The following is a 20,108-nucleotide window of genomic DNA, read 5'->3' as shown; positions in this document are numbered from 1 at the left end:
TAAAAGATACAGCAGCCAAAACGCAACAGCAGAGCGCACACAGTACACATTAGAGACACTCCCTGATGCACCAGGCCCTGGAAACCACATGGCCACTTCTCATACAGCTATTACTCTCTGGTGCAGAAAATATAACTGGCATTTCTAACACAGAGAAAAAGGCAGAGCCTTAGACAAAACCAAGACAGAGGAATTCATCCCAAATGAAAGAACAAGATAAGGTCACAGCCAGAGATCCAAGCGAAAAAGATATAACAACTAACATGATTGATGGAGAATTTAAAGCACCAATCATAAGGTTACTCACTGGGCTTGACAAAAGGATGAAAGACATCAGAGAGACCCTTATCACAGAGATAAAAGTTTTGAAAGAATCAGAAATAAAGAATGCAATAACTGAGATTGGAAAAAGGTTTCAGGCAATGAAAAGCAGGCTGGAATCAGCAGAAAAATGAATTGGTGATATAGAAGACAAAATAATGTGAAACAAGCTGAACAAAAGAGAGAAGGAAGAATTATAGAACATGAGAATAGACTTAGAGCACGCAATGACTCTATCAAACATTAAAACATTTGTATCATAGGAGTACCAAAAGAATAAGAGAGAAAAGGAAGCAAAAGCCTTATTTGAGGAAATAACTCAAAACTTCCCTAATCTGGAGTAGCAAACAGACATCCAAATCCAGGAGGCAGAGAGAACTCCATCAAAATCGACAAAAACAGGCCAATACCAAGACAGGTTGTAGTTAAATTTGCAAAATATAATGATAGAGAAAAAAATCCTAAAAGCAGCAAGAAAAAAGAAATCCCTAACCTACAAGGGAAGACCCAGAAGGCTAGCTGCAGATCTCTCCACAGTACCTTACAGGCTTGAAGGGAATGGCACAGTATATTCAAAAGTATATTCAAAGTATATTCAAAGCTCAGAGCCTGGAGCCTGTTTCTGATTCTGTGTCTCCCTCCCTCTTTGCTCCTCCCCTACCTGTGCTCCATCTCTCTCTGTCCCTCAAAAATATATAAACATTAAAAACAATGGGTAGAAGGCATGAATAAACATTTTTCCAAAGATGACATACAGACAGCCAACAGACACATGAAAAGATGCTCAACATCACTCATCATCAGGGAAACACAAATCAAAACTACAATAGGATACTACTTGACAACTTGACACCTATAAGATATTTGAATTACTATTTTTGGATTATTTGGGTAAATACATAGTATTTACTTTATTGAATCTTTACCATATCGAGTCTTCCAATCTCTGAACATGGTATGTTCCACCATTTATTTAGGCCTTCGATTCTTTCTGTCAACATTTTGTAATTTTTATCATACAGATTGATTACATGCTTTGTTCGATTTGTAAGTATGTAATTTTCTTTGGAGTTATTGTAAATGTTGTTTTTTAAATTTTTGTTTCCACATTTTCATTGTTAGTATATAGAAATGCTACTGATTTTTTCATTTTGAATTTGTATCCTCCAACCTTACAGATCTCACTTATTATTTCTCATATTGTGTTATTGTTGTTATTGTTTTTAGAATCTATTTTATACACAACCATTCCATCTGAAAATATAGTTTTATTTCTTTTTTTCTAATTTATGTGACTTTTATTTCCTTTTCTTTTTTGTTACAATGGATAAAATTTCTAGTACTATATTAAAAAAGAGCATATATCATTGCCTTATTCCTTATCTTTGAAGAAGAGCATTCAGGCATTCACCATTGAGTTAATGTAAACTGTAGATTTTTGCAGATGCACTTCATCAAGTTGAGAAAGTTACCTTATAATAGTTTGTTGAGAGTTATGTCATGATTGTATGTTGAATTTTGTGAAAAAATCTTTGTGTCAACTGATATCATATTTTTCTCCTTTAGTCTGTTGATATGGTGAATTACATGACTGATTTTCAAATGTTGAACATGTCTTGCACATCTGGATATGATGAATTACATGGACTCATTTTCAAACGTGGAACCAGCGTTGCATGGCATATAATTTTTTTATACTTGCTGTATAAGTGTGCTAATATTCTGTTGAGGATTTATGCATCTAAATTCATGAGCAATACTGTTTGTAGTTTTTTCTTCCTTCCTTCCCTCCCTCTTCTTTTTCTTTTCCCTTTCCTTTCCTCTTTCCTTCTTTATCCCTTTTTTCTTCCCCCTTCCCTTTTCTTTCTTTTCTTTTTTCTTCCTTCCTTCCTTCCCCCTTCCCTTTTCTCTTTCTTTCCTCCCTTCCTTTCCTCCTTTCCTTCCTTCCCCCTTCCTCTTCCTTCCTCTTTCTTTCTTTCTTTCTTTTCTTTTCTTTTCTTTCTTTCTTTCTTTCTTTCTTTCTTTCTTTCTTTCTTTCTTTCTTCTTTTCCTTCCTTCCTTCCTTCCTTCCTTCCTTCCTTCCTTCCTTCCTTCCTTCCTTGTCTTTATCTGGTTTAGGTAATAGCCACATAAAATTAGTTGGGAAGTACTCTTTAGTCTTCTGTTTTTTGAAATAGATTGGGTAAAATTAGTGTTAATTCTTTCTTCACTGCTTGGTAAAATCCTCCAGTGAAACCATCTGTGCCTGGACACTTCTTTTCCAGGAGCTTTTAATTACCAATTCAATTTTTTTTTTAATGGCTGTAAGACTATTCAGGCTGATTAATTCATCTTAATTGACATGGATAGTGTGTGGTTTTCCAGGACTTGGTCCACTTCTTCTAAGTTGTCAAATATATGAGCCTAAATTTCTGGGCAGCATTTCCTTCTTATCTGTTTAATTCTACAATGATATACTCTATTTCATTCCTGATGTTGGTGATTTGCATCTTTTCTCTTTTTATTTTTGCCATTCTTATTAGAGGTTTATTCATTTTGTTGATTTTGAAGAGCCACCTTCATTTGTTTCACTGATTTTCTCTATTATTTTCTAGTTTTCAAATTCATTAATATTTGCTCTTATCTTTATTATTTCCTTTGTCCTCCTTGCTTTGGGTTTAGTTTGCCCTTCTTTCTCTAAGCTCTTGAGATGAGAGCTTAGATTATTTATTTGACAGTCTTCATCTTCCAGTGTATGCATCTAGTGCTATACATTCCTTTCAATGGCTGTGTTAACTATGTCTTATCAGTTTTGATATGTTATATTTTCTTTTGTACTCAGTTCTATGTATTTTTTATTCCATTTGAGACTTCTTTTACCTGAAGATTATACAGAAGTGTGTTGTTTAATTTATAAGCATTTGGAGGCTTTTCTATTGTCTTTCTGTTGTTGATTTCTAGTTTGATTCCATGCTATGTAAATGACCCAAAGATGGCTTCTATATACTTCCACCCTCCAGGTTGTTTACCTCTTCAAAACAGGCTGAGACCCATTAGCTCAAAAGCCTGCCAGCGCCAAACTAAAACTTGTGTACATTCAATGGTTTTAACAATAACCCAAATAGGGGTGCCTGGGCCGCTTAGTCAGTTAAGCATCTAAATCTTGATTTCAGCTCAGGTCATGATCTCATGGTTCATGGGATCAAGCCCCATGTCACGCTCTGGCCTGATAGCATGGAGCCTACTTGGGATTCTCTCTCTCCTCTCTCCCTCCTCCTCCCCCTGCATGTGCTCTCTCAAAATAAACATTTAAAAATAATAAAATAAAAATAACCCAAATTAGCTATTTAAAGCCCACCTGCTTTGCATACCATATGAAACTGTGCCTAACATATGCTAGCCATAGATAAGATAAACCCTGGGTATATAAAGACCTCTAGTCCCTGCTGCCCTTTAGACTTCTCTGACCCTGAGACTCCCTGCTGAGTGAAATGACCTAGATATGTAATCACCTCTCCAATAACCCTGTCACCCAGGAATTTCCATGCTATGTGGAAGTGGTGGCCTCTGTTCTATAGCCTCTGGATGGTCTCATGCTGTGAGGGACTTCCCCCCACATTCAAACCTATTAAAGTGTCACTCAAATAAGGCATGTTGTGCTAAAGCCACCTTATGGTCATCTTTCTCCTTGATCAGCCCCCAAGTTCCTTCAGCCCTCTATATTCCAATGTGGTCAGAGAATAAAAGTTCATATGGTTTCAATTATATTAAATTTGCTGAAGTTGATTTTATGATCCATGATGTGGTCCATAAAATCTAAATGTTGCATGAGCACTTGAAAACAATGTGTATTCTGTTGTTGGGCAGAGTGCCAGGTCTTGTTGGCTTTTTTTGTTCAGGTCTTTTACTAGCTGATTTTTTTCTGTCTAGTAATTATAAATTACTGAGACTGGGCTGTTGACATACCCAATTAACTATGGATTTTATTTCCTCTTTCAGCTTTATCAAATTTTGTCTTATATATTTTTAGGCCCTGTTACTTTACGGTTACTATGTCTTCCTGGTGGACTGATACTTTTATTTTTATATAGCATCCTTTTTTGTCTCTAGTAATTTTCTAATGTCTATCTAGTTTATCCAATACTAATAGAGGTATTGCTGTTTTTTATGATTAATGTTTGCATGTCATATCTTTTCCCATTCTTTTGCTTTTGTTAAAAACAAATATGTAAGTTTTATGTTATTTCCTATACAATACATAATGTTGGGTCACGTTTTTTATTCACACTGCCAACTCTTTTAAATAGTGTATTTAGACCACTTATATTTGAAGTAATTACTGACATATTTGGGCTTAAGGCTGCCATTTTATTATTTATTTGTTTTCTGTTTGTTTCCTCTATTTCTCATTCCTCTGTTTCTCTTTTTTATTGTTTTTTTTTGTGGGTTGATTAATATTTCTTAGAATCCCACATTGATTTACTTATGCTGTTTTTGAGTATATTGCTTTTTATAGTTTCATTAGTCGTGGTATTATATTTACATAACATCACAATTTACTGCTATTGATATTTTACCTGTTCAAGTGAAGTATAGAAATCTTACTCCTGTTTAGGCCCCTTCACTTTTAGAATATTATTGTCTTAATTATTTCCTCTGCTTACAACGTGCATCAAGTAGATGGTGTTATAATCTTTGCTTTGACCATAACATCTTAAAATTCATGAGAAGCAGGATAGTCTGTAATATTTGCCCACTCATGTTCTTTTAATTCTGAAGTTCCAAGCCTTCTCTATTTTCTTTCTTTTCTTTTTTCATTTCTTTTCCTTTTCTTCCTTCCTTCCTAGAGACTTTCCTTTAGCCATTCATTAAGGATCTGTTTGCTACCAACAAGTTCTCTTCGTTTTCCTTTATCTGAGAATGTATTCATTTCTCTGTCACTTCTGAAGGATATTTTTCCCAGGTGTAGAATTGCCTGTTCTTCTCTTTCAGTACTTGAAAAAATGTTGTGCCACCTCCTTCTGATCTCCATAACTTAAGATGAGAAAATCACTGTCATTCAAATAGATATTCCCCTGTAGATAATGCATTGTTTCTCTATGACTGCTTTCAAGGTGTTTTTTTTTTCTTCAGTTTTCAAATGTGCAATGATGATGTCACCTGGTGTAGATTTCTTAGGATTTATCCTCTTTGAGACTTGCTCAGCTTCTTGAATCTATTAGGTTTATGTCTTCCACCAAATTTGAGAAGTTTTCAGTCATTATCTCCTTTAAATACTCTTGCTCTTTCATTTCTTTTTCTGCTTCTCTTCTCCCCCTCCTCCTCCACTTCCTCCTCCCTTTTTTCCTCCTTCTCCCTCTCTCCCTGTCCCTCTCCCCTCTCCAATCCTTCTGGAACTCCAATAATATGAATGTTAACTCTTTTGCTATTGATCAAGAGGTCCCTAAAACTCTGTTAATTTTTTTCAGTTTGTTTTCTTTCTATTGCTTAGACTGTGTAAATTCTGTTGGTATTTTCTTAAATTCACTGCTTCTATCCTCTGTCCTCTCCAATCTACTATTAAGCCCTTTAAGTGAGATTATTATTTTGGTTAGCCTTTTTCAGTTCTATACTTTCCACTGATCTTTTCTACAACCTCTATTCTAAAAAGAATCTAGGAAAAAAAAATAATTTTTGTTTCAAGAGAACTTCTGATTGCTTGGTGAAGCATTTTTATGGTGATTGCTTAAACTCCTTGTCAGTTATTTTAACATGATTCATCTTGGTGTTTGCATCTTTTGATTATCTTTTCTCATTTATGTTGTGATTTTCCTGGTTCCTGGTATGAAAAATGATGTTCAAGTATATCCTGGATACATAGGATCTTATATTATGAGAACCTGGATTCTTTAAAAAAATGTATTTTTAAGTTTATTTATTTTGAGAGAGAGAGAGAAATCGAGCAGGGGAGGGGCAAGGAAAGGGAGAGAGAGAATCCCAAACAAGTTCTGCACTGTCAGCACAGAGCCTGATGTGGGGCTCAAACTCATGAAACCGTGAGATCATGACTTGAGCAGAAATCAAGAGTTGTATGCTTAACTGACTGAGCCACCCAGGTGCCCCCCAGAAAAATTTTTAGCAGGAAGTCACCCTGTTGGGATGTAGCATGGGGCCAGCCAGGTGGATGTACATGTTCAGCTTCCTACCAGGTATCCCTGACACCACCCAGCAAAAGTGGGGCAATGACTCATACTGTCTTATTGAAGACAAATAGAATGAACATTGAGCATCCTCCCTGACTCTGATAACACCTTCTCAATGAAAGTGAGGCAGCCACTTGAACCACATTTTACCTCCAATGTGGGTGTTTACCTCCAATGTGGGTGTAATATCATCTCTCCACTAAGCCCCCTGACACCAGGGATTGGGGAAGGAGAAACAGAGTGCCAAGTAGCCTGTCTCCCCACTGCTTAGTTTTGCCTCATTGATGTCAGGTGGGGATGGAGGCTCAATTCCCTACTGGATCCTACTGACATAGGGGGCAAGGGAAAAACTAGTGCTAGCCAAGACTCCATTACACAGCCTCATTAAATTTTGTTGCTACTAAGTGTGGATGGAGGCTCAGTTGGCTATTGGACCCAACTGATACCGCCCTGGTGCTAGAATCAGAGTATTGGTTACTTTCACAAGCCAGGGGATGAGAAGATCAGCTTCTAGCTTAGCCCCACCAACACTATCCTATCAAGGGATATCGGAGTATTGCCTTGTTCTGCTGGGTGGAGATAGCAGAACAGCTGCCTGCTCAGTCCTACTTCCACCTAATGGGGAAACCACAGTGTGCCACCTGTTTACCAGGGGTAAGGGTGGAGTATGAGATAAAAGATCAACTTCCTACTTGTATCCACTGAAACCATGTGCTGGGAGAGGAGTGTAATTTTTTCATTGGAGTTTGGCTGGAGTAGGGCAGGCATTCCTAAAACAGTTTACTGCTGTTAGCCTACCCCTTTCTGGGTTTCTTGGTTAGAGGGAACAGGCTTTCCTTGGAGCTTTAGTCTGTGCCTATTGGCAGCTTCTAGTTGCAGGCTTCTGCAGTGTCCTGTTCAGAATATATTAGGAACAAATAAGGAAACTTAGAAAACTCACACCATGTCCTCAGATCCCCAGGAAGCCTACCTCCTTCTTTCTTTGTTTCAGAGATTTCTTATGCTTGTTTGTTAAAGGTATATATATTTTTAGTTGTGATGGGAAGAATCTAGGAGGAATGGGGTTATTCCATCTTGTCCAAACTGAAGTCTCTTCATTTTAATATAAAGCTTTTGAATGTTTGTAGGTTCCTTTAACACTACTATTTAATTTCTCAATGCTTTTATAGTAACACTTTTTTTACTTTATTTTTAATTTTTTTATTTTTTAGAATATTTTTTAATGTTTATTTATTTTTGAGAGAGAGAGAAACAGAGTGCAAGCAGAGTGAGGGGCAGAGAGAGGGAGACACAGAATAGAAGCAGGTTCCAGGGTCCAAGCTGTCAGCACAGAGCCTGACGCAAGCTCAAACTCATGGACCATGAGATCATGCCCTGAGCTGAAGTCGGATGCTTAACCAACTGAGCCACCCAAGCACCCCTATTTTTTTTTTTTACTTTAAACAGTAGTATTACCAGATTACAGATTTGTGAAGATAATCTGGGATGTCCTTACCCTAGGATTTACAGGATAATCTCATCTTGATTCCTACTTTAATGGTATAAATGAAGGCTGTTCTTTCTCCTCCACCATGCCTCTTCCTAATGCCATGATAATTCTTTTTCCTTTACCCTTTATCTTTTTTTATACAGTGATGAGCTTTTGCATATAAATTATATAAATATCGTGTGTATGTGTTTGTGTTTCTAACAGAGAAATTACAGGGTTTTAGCTGAGTTGAATACACCAGTCCCCACATGGGCCTTGACTGCCTCCAATCTAGAGTCTTGGGAAGTTGTGGCATGCAGTTCTTCACATCCACAGGTGGCCTTTGGCCTTGGCTGCAAGTGATCTAGAGGGGATCAGGAGTATAGGATATCTGGGAATAAAAACTATAGAGTGTCATTTACCTAACACTACCAATACTTTTATGGGGCTGTCACAAAGCAGTTGGTAGAAAGAAACTATTAGTGATAACAGCAAAAAGACAAAATCTATGTGGCAGACAAAATATAACATCTATTGGGTGACTACTTTGTACTACTGTGCCAGGTGTGAGAAGATAAAAAGATAAGTAAGATAAATACCTTACTCCAATGTAGAAAAGACTATGGTCAAATATCGTATAAAAGATAGGATATTGCTTTGGTGGTAATATGCTAAATCACCTAAAGTGCCATAGCTAATATGTAGTCAGGCTCAATCTGAAGCTAGTTGTCAAATCATCTTTAACTGTCAATGCTACTTTGCCTATGCCTGCTGTACTTTGTAAACTTATCTCACTTAGAACAATTATGTTACTGTATATATAATGGTTTACTCCAAATGAGTCTTTCTGCTACCTCACTGTAAGGTCTTTTAAGTTCAAGATATTCATATACCAAATCCTACTATCTACAAAAAATATTAGTAGGGGGTTCCAATGTCTTGGATTAAGGAGTCAGTTAGTCATTAAAAATTACAAGGAAAAGCACTTTGATTCTTTCCCCTTGTGAGAGATGATTCTTACCTACTGAATGTAAAATAGGAAGTAGACCAAAATTTTATTTCTCTTCTCACCTTCCAGGTCAGTATTTCTTTCTTGCCTGGTTGTTCTAAGTCACACATCCCCTGTTCCATTTCTGCAATACTTACTGCTATTTTCAAGACGCAGAAGAGGAATCCATTATAATTAATTCCAAGTATTAATGGACAAAAGAGATGAGAATGGCTTCTTTAAAACTATTCATATCAAAACAGATGGGCAGAGGTGGTCTATGCTTCCCTAGTGCTATTGTGAGTTGCCCACTAAGCAATAGATATATGGGGGGAAGCAGAAGTAAAGAATTCAGAAGTGTAGCCTGCTAAAGTTAATGTTGTTTATAATGCTTTATAATAATTTATAGATTTTTATATGATAAATATATAGGATAAATATATAATAAATTTTATTTATAACAGATTCATAATAATGCATATGCTTGCTTGATGACAGAATAATATCAGTAATTAATTCAAAACAATGTAAAATATTAATGATTTTTAAATGATCTATCAATCTACTTACTGATTTGCCCTTTTTATTTGAATTTTTTTGTCCGTGGAACTTATCTTGCATTAACCTATCTGAAAAAGAATTAAAAAAAAGATTATATAAATAAGTTAGCACTTGTGGCATTTGACAAACACGATCTATAGGCATGTCTCTAACTAATGATGGTGCAGCATAGCAATTAAGAGCACAGGTTCTGGGACCAGACCGCTTGGACTCAAACAGTCTCTGTAAATAACCATCTAACTTTGGACAAGTTATTTTGGCTCTCTCTATCTCAATTTCCTCCATCTGTCAAAAGATAAAGATCCCCTGCCATAAGGCATGTGATTTTAAGGGTTAAAGCATCTAACACTGGTCTGGAACATAATAAGCACAAAAAGAATGCAACTTTTGTTGTTTTTGTTACTACTACTCCCTTTGCTCTGACTCCTGATGTACTGTAACCTTGGGTCTGTCACCTAATAAGTCCAATTACTATTTTCAATAGTATTGTTAAAATGCATGCATTAAGTTATTAAAATTAAATGTCACAATGGTCTATATTTTTATGTCTTTTAGTCAGATGACAGTATATATTTGTATGGAGTACTTCTATTTTTCTGGTTCCTAATGCTAGTTCAAAAAATAAAAACTAAATTACGAACAAACAAAACCTTATCATTGCACTCTACGTGGTTCTGAATGTTTTTTGTGGGTGTTAAATTTTATGCACATTATTCAAAGTTGTGTTTGACTAGATATTTATTTTTTTTTAATTTTTTTTTTTCAACGTTTTTTATTTATTTTTGGGACAGAGAGAGACAGAGCATGAACGGGGGAGGGGCAGAGAGAGAGGGAGACACAGAATCGGAAACAGGCTCCAGGCTCCGAGCCATCAGCCCAGAGCCTGACGCGGGGCTCGAACTCACGGACCGCGAGATCGTGACCTGGCTGAAGTCTGCCGCTTAACCGACTGCGCCACCCAGGCGCCCCCTGACTAGATATTTAAAAGATTGCTTTTACTCATCCTTCTTGGAATCTCATTTTAGCATATCCTCTAGGAGTCATTTGGGTAATCTTCCATTATACATTTACTATTCATACCCAAATCTATAAAGCTGTGTAAACAATCTACATCTTAGATACTTTTCATTAATAATTCTGTATTTCCTCAATAATTCATGACCATAGGAGGAATCTCATGAAATAAACTAAAATAATTTATAAAGTATAGAATGGAACAATTATAGTCTTTAATTATTGGTAGTCCTAGGCTGAGATAAATGTGCATAAATATATACATTTATATAAGAGAGTGAGAGGTATCAATGAAAGTAGTTCCAAAGTAATGGAGCTAGGCAAATCCTCTAAATTTTTTACAAATAATAAATCAAGGAATTCAACAAGAGTGAATCAACTCTAAGTATACTGCATTTCATTTATTTATTTTTATAAAAGTAAAACTAACTTATGCTTTTTTTTTCAAGTTTTTATTTAAATTCCAGTTAGTAAACATACACGGTAGTATTAGTTTCAAATGTAAAATTTAATGATTCATTACTTACATACGACACCCAGTGCTCATCACTATTAGTGCCTTCCTTAACCCATCACCCATTTAACCCAGACTCTCACCCACCTCCCCTCCAGTAATCCTCACCTGTTCTCTACAGTTAAGAGTCTGTTTCCTGGTTTGCCTTTTTTTTTCCTTCACATTTTCATCTGTTTTGGTCCTTAAACTCCACATATGATTGTAATCATTTGGTATTGGTCTTTCTCTAACAGTTCACTTAGCATGATACATTCTAGTTCCATCCATGTTGTTGCAAATGACAAGATTTCATTCTTTTTGATCATCAAGTAATATTCTGTGTGTATGTGTGTGTGCATTTGTGTGTGTGTGTGTGTGTGTGTGTATGGACATGGGCTCTTTCCATAGTTTGGTTATTGTTGATAATGCTGCTACAAACATTGTGGTGCATGTGTCCATTCAAATCAGTATTTTTTATTTCTTTGGGTAAATACATAGTGGTGCCATTGCTGGACTGTAGGGTAGTCCTATTTTCAACTTTTTGAGGAACCTCCATGCTGGTTTCCAGAGGGGCTGCACCAGTTTCATTCCCACCAACAGTGTAAGAGGATTCCCCTTTATATACATCCTTGCCAACACCCGTTGTTTCTTGCATTGTTCATTTTAGCCATTCTGATAGGTATCAGGTGGTATCTCATTGTACTTTTGATTTGTATTTCCCTGATGATGAGTGATGTTGAGCATCTTTTCATGTGTCTGTTGGCCATCTGGATGTCTTCTTTGGTAAAATGTTTATTTATGCCTTCTACCCATTTTTTTAATGTTTATTTTAGAGGGAGAGAGAGCACAGGTGGGGGAGGAACAGAGAGAAAGGGAGACACAGAATCGGAGCTATCAGCACAGAGCCCAACATGGGGCTCGAACCTACGAACGGTGAGATCATGACCTGACCCAAAGTCAGATGTTTAACCAACGGAGCCACTCGGGTGCCTCTCTTTCACCCATTTTTAATTGGATCATTTGGTTTTGGGGTGTTGGGTTGTATAAGTTCTTTATATATTTTGGATACTAACCTTTTATCAGATATGGTATTTGCAAATATCTTCTCCCATTCCATAGGTTGCCTTTCAGTTTTGTTGATTGTTTCCTTCACCGTGCAGAAGGTTTTTATTTTGATGAAGTCCTAATAGTTCATTTTTGCTTTTGTTTCCCTTGCCTCAGGAGACATATCTAGTAAGAAGCCACTACAGCTGATGTCAAAGAAGTTACTCCCTCTGTTATCTAGGATTTTAATGGTTTTCTAGCTCATATTTAGGTTTTTAATCCATTTAGAATTCATTTTTGTGTGTGGTGGTAAAAAAGTGATCCAGTTTCATTCTTTTGCATGTTGCTATCCAGTTTTCCCAACACCATCCATTGAAGAGACTATCTTTTTCCCATTGGATATTCTTTCTTGCTTTGTTGAAAACTAATTGACCATATAGTTGTGGGTTCATTTCTGGGTTTTCTTTTTTTTTTTTTTTCTTTTTTTTTAAATTATTTTTGGGACAGAGAGAGACAGAGCATGAACGGGGGAGGGGCAGAGAGAGAGGGAGACACAGAATCGGAAACAGGCTCCAGGCTCTGAGCCATCAGCCCAGAGCCCGGCGCGGGGCTCGAACTCCCGGACCGCGAGATCGTGACCTGGCTGAAGTCGGACGCTTAACCGACTGCGCCACCCAGGCGCCCCTCATTTCTGGGTTTTCTATTCTGTTCCATTGATCTATGTGTCTGTTTTTGTGCCAGTACCATACTTACTGTCCTGGTGATTACAAGTTTGTAATATAACGTGAAGTCTGGAATTGTGATGTCTCCAGTTTTGCTTTTCTTTTTCAAGGTGGCTTTGGCTATTGGGGTCTTTTGTGGTTCCATACAAATTTTAGGATTGTTTGTTCTAGCTCTGTGAAGATTGTTGGTGGTATTTTGATAGGGATTGCATGTGTAGATTAAATGTGTAGATTGCTTTGGGTAGCGTGGACATTTTAACAATATTTGCTCTTCCAATCCAGGAGCATGGAGTGATTTTCCACTTGTTTGTGTCATCTTCAATTTCTTTCATCAGTGTTTTATAGTTTTCAGAGTACAGGTCTTTCACCTGTACTTTGGTTAGGTTTATTCTTAGGTATCTCATGGTTTTTGGTGTAATTGTAAATGGGATTGATTCCTTGATTTCTCTTTCTGCTATTTCATTATTGGTGTATAGAAATGCAACAGATTTCTGTATGCTGATGTTGTATCCTGTGACTTTAGTGAATTTGTATATCAGTTCTAGCAACTTTTGGGGGGAGTTTTTGGGTTTTCTATATAAAGCATCCTGTCATCTGCAAATAGTGAAAGTTTGACTTTGGATGCTGTTTTATTTCTTTTTGGTGTCTGATTGCTGAGGCTAGAACTTCCAGCAGTTTGTTAAAAAAAAAAAAACAAAAACAAAAACAAAAAAACCATGATGAGAATGGACATCCCTTTTTCCTGACCTTAGAGAAAAGTTCTCAGTTTTTCCCCATTGAGGATGATATTAGCTGTGGACTTTTCATACATGGCCTTTATTATGTTGAGGTATGTTCCCTCTAAACCAACTTTGTTGAGGGTTTTTATCATGAATTGGATGTTGTACTTTGTCAAATGCTTTTTCTGTTTCTATTAAGAGGATCGTACGGTACTTACCCTTTTTTTTATTGATGTGGTGTATCACATTGATTGATTTGCAAATATTTTTTTAAAGGTTTATTGGGGTGCCTGGGTGGCTCAGTCGGTTAAGCAGCCGACTTCGGCTCAGGTCACGATCTCGCGGTCCGTGAGTTCGAGCCCCGCATCAGGCTCTGGGCTGATGGCTGCTTCAGATTCTGTGTCTCCCTCTCTCTCTGCCCTCCCCCATTCATGCTCTGTCTCTCTCTGTCTCAAAAATAAATAAACGTTAAAAAAATTTTTTTTTAAATTAAAAAAAAAAAAACTACTGCAATCTCAAACTTTGGTTGAAATATAGCCTCCAGAGAAGGGAAAATTACTGTGCTCAACTCACCCATATTTTCTTTTATTTATTTATTTATTTATTTATTTATTTATTCATTCATTCATTCATTCATTCATTTAGAGCGAATAGGGGAAGGGCAGAGAGAGGGAGAGGAACAAAGAGAGAGAGGCAGAGAGAGAGAGAATCTCAAGCAGTCTCCATGCTGTCAGTGCAGAGCCTGATGTGGGACCGAATCTCACAAACTATAAGCTCACAACCTGAGCTGAAATCAAGAGTCAGACACTTAAGCGACTCAACCACCCAGGCACCCCATGAATTTTATATATTTGGGTGTTCCCATTTTGGGTGCATAAACATTTATGATTGTTATATATTCTTGGTGGATAGACCCCTTTATTATGATATAGTACTCTTCTTCATCTCTTGTTACACTCTTTGTTTTAAAGTCTAGTTTGATATAGATATCAATGAATATTGATATCTCTAGCTTATTGCTACTCTGGCTTTCTTTTGATATCCATTTGCATGATAAATGCTTCTTCATCCCTCATTTTCAACCTGCAGGTGTCTTTAGGTCTAAAATGAGTCTCCGGTAGGCAGCATACTGATAGGCCCTATTGTTTTTTTATCCATTCTGACACCCTATGTCTTATGATTGGAGTGTATAGTCCATTTACATTCAGAGTAATTACTGATAGATATGTATTTAGTGCCATTTTATTACTTTGTTTTGTTGTTGTTTCTGGAGATTTTCTCTGATTCTTTCTTGTCTTTGTCACTTTTGGTCCTTCCTTTCCACTCAAAGAGTCCCCTTTAATATTTCTTGTAGGGCTGGTTTAGTGGTCATGAACCCCTTTAGTTTTTGTTATCTGGGAAACTATCTCTCCTCCTATTCTGAATGATAGGCTTGTTGGACAGAATATACTTGGCTGCAGATTTTTCCCATTATGCACTTTGAATATACCATGCCACTCCCTTCAAGCTTGCCAAGGTACTGTGGAGAGATCTGCAGCTAGCCTTATGGGTCTTCCCTTATAGGTTAGGGACTTCTTTTTTCTTGCTGCTTTTAGGATTTTTTTATCACTATATTTTGCAAATTTAACTACAACATGTATTGGTATTGGCCTGTTTTTGTAGATTTTGATGGAGTTCTCTCTGCCTCCTGGATTTGGATGTCTGTTTGCTACTCCAGATTACGGAAGTTTTGAGTGATTTTCTCAAATAAACCTTTTGCCTCCTTTTCTCTCTTTCTTTGGGACTACTATGATACAAATGTTTTTGTTTGATGGGGTCATTGAATTCTCTAAGTCTATTCTCATGTTCCATAATTCACCTTTCTTTTGTTCAGCTTCTTTTGTCCAGTATTCTATCTTCATTTTTTTTTTTTAAGTAGGCTTCACGCTCAGTGTGGAGCCCAATGTGGGGCTTGAATTTATACCACTGAGATCAAGACTTGAACTGAGGTCAAGAGTTGGATGCTAAAAAGACTGAGCCGCCCCCTAGATGCCCATTATTCTATCTTCTATATCACTTACTCCTCTGCTTCTTTCATCCTTGTGGTCATTATATCCAATCTGTTTCAAATCTCAGTCACTGCATTTCTCATTTCTGATTGTTTTTTTTTCAATATATGAAATTTATTGTCAAATTGATTTCCATACAACACCCAGTGCTCATCACAAAAGGTGCCTTCCTCAATACCCATCACCCACCCTCCCCTCCCTCCCACACCTCATCAACCCTCAGTTTGTTCTCAGTTTTTAACGGTCTCTTATGCTTTGGCTCTCTCCCACTCTAACCTCTTTTTTTTTCTTCCCCTCCCCCATGGGTTTCTGTTAAGTTTCTCAGGATCCACATAAGAGTGAAACCATATGGTATCTGTCTTTCTCTGTATGGCTTATTTCACTTAGCATCACACTCTCCAGTTCCATCCATGTTGCTACAAAGGGATATATTTCATTCTTTCTCATTGCCACATAGTACTCCATTGTGTATATAAACCACAATTTCTTTATCCATTCATCAGTTGATGGATATTTAGGCTTTTTCCATCATTTGGCTATTGTTGAGAGTGCTGCTATAAACATTGGGGTACAAGGACCCATATGCATCAGTACTCCTGTATCCCTTGGGTAAATTCCTAGCTACTGCTGGGTTATAGGGTAGGTCTATCTTTAATTTTTTGAGGAACCTCCACACTGTTTTCCAGAGTGGCTGCACTAGTTTGCATTCCCACCAACAGTGCAAGAGGGTTCCTGTTTCTCCACATCCTCTCCAGCATCTATAGTCTCCTGATTTGTTCATTTTGGCCACTATGACTGGCGTGAGGTGATATCTGAGTGTAGTTTTGGTTTGTATCTCCCTGATGAGGAACGAGGTTGAGCATCTTTTCATATGCCTGTTGGCCATCCGGATGTCTTCTTTAGAGAAGTGTCTATTTATGTTTTCTGCCCACTTCTTCACTGGGTTATTTGTTTTTTGGGTGTGGAGTTTAGTGAGCTCTTTATAGATTTTGGATACTAGCCCTTTGTCCGATATGTCATTTGCAAATATCTTTTCCCATTCCGTTGGTTGCCTTTTAGTTTTGTTGATTGTTTCCTTTGCTGTGCAGAAGCTTTTTATCTTCATAAGGTCCCAGTAGTTCATTTTTGCTTTTAATTCCCTTGCCTTTGGGGATATGTCAAGTAAGAAATTGGTATGACTGAGGTCAGAGAGGTCTTTTCCTGCTTTCTCCTCTAGGGTTTTGATGGTTTCCTGTCTCACATTCAGGTCCTTTATCCATTTTCAGTTTATTTTTGTGAATGGTGTGAGAAAGTGGTCTAGTTTCATTCTTCTGCATGTTGCTGTCCAGTTCTCCCAGCACCATTTGTTAAAGAGACTGTCTTTTTTCCATTGGATATTCTTTCCTGCTTTGTTAAAGATTAGTTGGCCATACTTTTGTGGGTCTAGTTCTGAGGTTTCTATTCTATTCCATTGGTCTATGTGTCTGTTTTTGTGCCAATACCATGCTGTCTTGATGATGACAGCTTTGTGGTAGAGGCTAAAGTCTGGGATTGTGATGCCTCCTGCTTTGGTCTTCTTCTTCAAAATTACTTTGGCTATTCGGGGCCTTTTGTGGTTCCATACAAATTTTAGGATTGCTTGTTCTAGCTTCAAAAAGAATGCTGGTGCAATTTTGATTGGGATTGCATTGAATGTGTAGATAGCTTTGGGTAGTATTGACATTTTGACAATATTTATTCTTCCAACCCATGAGCACGGAATATTTTTCCACTTCTTTATATCTTCTTCAATTTCCTTCATAAGCTTTCTATAGTTTTCAGCATACAGATCTTTTACATCTTTGGTTAGATTTATCCCTAGGTATTTTATGCTTCTTGGTGCAATTGTGAATGGGATCAGTTTCTTTGTCTTTCTGTTGCTTCATTGTTAGTGTATAAGAATGCAACTGATTTCTGTACATTGATTTTGTATCCTGCAACTTTCCTAAATTCATGTATCAGTTCTAGCAGACTTTTGGTGGAGTCTATCAGATTTTCCATGTATAACATCATGTCATCTGCAAAAAGTGAAAGCTTAACTTCATCTTTGCCAAATTTGATGCCTTTGATTTCCTTTTGTTGTCTGATGGCTGATGCTAGCACTTCCAACACTATGTTAAACAACAGCGGTGAGAGTGGACATCCCTGTCGAGTTCCTGATCTCAGGGAAAAAGCTCTCAGTTTTTCCCCATTGAGGATGATGTTAGCTGTGGGCTTTTCATAAATGGCTTTTATGATCTTTAAGTATGTTCCTTCTATCCCGACTTTCTCAAGGGTTTTTATTAAGAAACGTTGCTAAATTTTGTCAAATACCTTTTCTGCATGGATTGAGAGGAACATATGGTTCTTACCTTTTCTTTTATTAATGTGATGTATCACGTTGATTGATTTGTGAATGTTGAACCAGCCCTGCAGCCCAAGAATGAATCCCACTTGATCATGGTGAATGATTCTTTTTATATGCTGTTGAATTGATTTGCTAGTATCTTATTGAGAATTTTTGCATCCATATTCATCAGGGATATTGGCCTGTAGTTCTCTTTTTTTACTGGGTCTCCGTCTGGTTTAGGAATCAAAGTAATACTGGCTTCATAAAATGAGTCTGAAAGTTTTCCTTCCCTTTCTATTTTTTGGAACAGCTTGAGAAGGATAGGTATTATATCTGCTTTAAACGTCTGGTAGAACTCCCCTGGAAAGCCATCTGGTCCTGGACTCTTATTTGTTGGGAGATTTTTGATAACTGATTCAATTTCTTCACTGGTTATGGGTCTGTTCAAGCTTTCTATTTCCTCCTGATTGAGTTTTGGAAGAGTGTGGGTATTTAGGAATTTGTCCATTTCTTCCAGGTTGTCGTTTGTTGGCATATAATTTTTCATAGTATTCCCTGAAAATTGCTTGTATTTCTGAGGAACTGGTTGTAATAATTCCATTTTCATTCATGATTTTGTCTATTTGGGTCATTTCCCTTTTCTTTTTGAGAAGCCTGGCTAGAGATTTATCAATTTTGTTTGTTTTTTCAAAAAACCAACTCTTGGTTTCATTGATCTGCTCTACAGTTCTTTTAGATTCTGTATTGTTTATTTCTGCTCTGATCATTATTATTTGTCTTCTTCTGCTGGGTTTGGGCTGTCTTTGCTGTTCTGCTTCTATTTCCTTTAGGTGATGTTAGATATTATATTTGGGATTTTTCTTGTTTCTTGAGATAGGCCTGGATTGCAATGTATTTTCCTCTCAGGACTGCCTTCGCTGCGTCCCAAAGCGTTTGGATTGTTGTATTTTCATTTTCGTTTGTTTGCATATATTTTTTAATTTCTTCTCTAATTGCCTGTTTGACCCATTCATTCCTAGTAGGGTGTTCTTTAACCTCATTCTTTTGGAGGTTTTCCAGACTTTTTCCTGTGGTTGATTTCAAGTTTCATAGCATTGTGGTCTGAAAGTATGCATGGTATGATCTCAATTCTTGTATACTTATGAAGGGTTGTTTTGTGACCCAGTACGTGATCTATCTTGGAGAATGTTCCATTTGCATTCAAGAAGAAAGTATATTCTGTTGTTTTGGGATGCAGAGTTCTAAATATATCTGTCAAGCCCATCTGATCCAATGTATCATTCAGGGCCCTTGTTTCTTTATTGACCGTGTGTCTAGATGATCTATCCATTTCTGTAAGTGGAGTGTTAAAGTCCCCTGCAATTACCACATTCTTATCAATAAGGTTGCTTGTGTTTGTAATTGTTTTATGTATTTGGGGGCTCCCATATTCGGCGCATAGACATTTATAATTGTTAGCTCTTCCTAATGGATAGACCCTGTAATTATTATATAATGCCCTTCTTCATCTCTTGTTACAGCCTTTAATTTAAAGTCTAGTTTGTCTGATATAAGTATGGCTATTCCAGCTTTCTTTTGACTTCCATTAGCATGATACATAGTTCTCCATCCCCTCACTTTCAATCTGAAAGTGTCCTCTGGCCTAAAATGAGTCTCTTGCAGACAGCAAATAGATGGGTCTTGTTTTTTTATTCATTCTGATACCCTATGTCTTTTGGTTGGTGCATTTAGTCCATTTACATTCAGTGTTATTATAGAAAGATATGGGTTTAGAGTCATTTTGATGTCTGTAGGTTTCATGCTTGTAGCGATGTCTCTGGTACTTTATCTCACAGGATCCCTCCTAGGATCTCTTTTAGGGCTGGTTTAGTGGTGATGAATTCCTTCAGTTTTTGTTTGTTTGGGAAGACCTTTAGCTCTCCTTCTATTCTAAATGACAGATTTGCTGGATAAAGGATTCTCAGCTGCATATTTTTTTCTGTTCATCACATTGAAGATCTCCTGCCATCCCTTTCTGGCCTGCCAAGTTTCAGTAGAGAGATCCGTCACGAGTCTTATCGGTCTCCCTTTATATGTTAGAGCACGTTTATCCCTAGCTGCTTTCAGAATTTTCTCTTTATCCTTGTATTTTGCCAGTTTCACTATGATATGTCGTGCAGAAGATCGATTCAAGTTATGTCTGAAGGGGGTTCTCTGTGCCTCTTGGCTTTCAATGCCTTTTT

General features: G+C 37.1%; 1 protein-coding gene across 7 annotated transcripts in view; it reads right to left on the bottom strand.

The window, feature by feature from the left end:
- C2CD6 (C2 calcium dependent domain containing 6) overlaps nucleotides 1–20,108 on the bottom strand; it is a 150,162-nt gene that overhangs the window by 20,612 nt on the left and 109,442 nt on the right. For all 7 annotated transcript variants that reach the window (XM_058709186.1, XM_058709130.1, XM_058709168.1 and 4 more), the window contains one exon: nucleotides 9,509–9,567. In XM_058709186.1, coding sequence (XP_058565169.1) covers nucleotides 9,509–9,567 — 59 coding nt within the window. The remainder of the gene's footprint in view (nucleotides 1–9,508; nucleotides 9,568–20,108) is intronic.

This window comes from Neofelis nebulosa, chromosome 2, assembly GCF_028018385.1.
Source record: "Neofelis nebulosa isolate mNeoNeb1 chromosome 2, mNeoNeb1.pri, whole genome shotgun sequence".
NCBI classification, from domain to species: domain Eukaryota; kingdom Metazoa; phylum Chordata; class Mammalia; order Carnivora; family Felidae; genus Neofelis; species Neofelis nebulosa.
The sequence above is the reverse complement of the archived record's forward strand: the minus strand, read 5'-3'. Positions and strand labels throughout refer to the sequence as shown.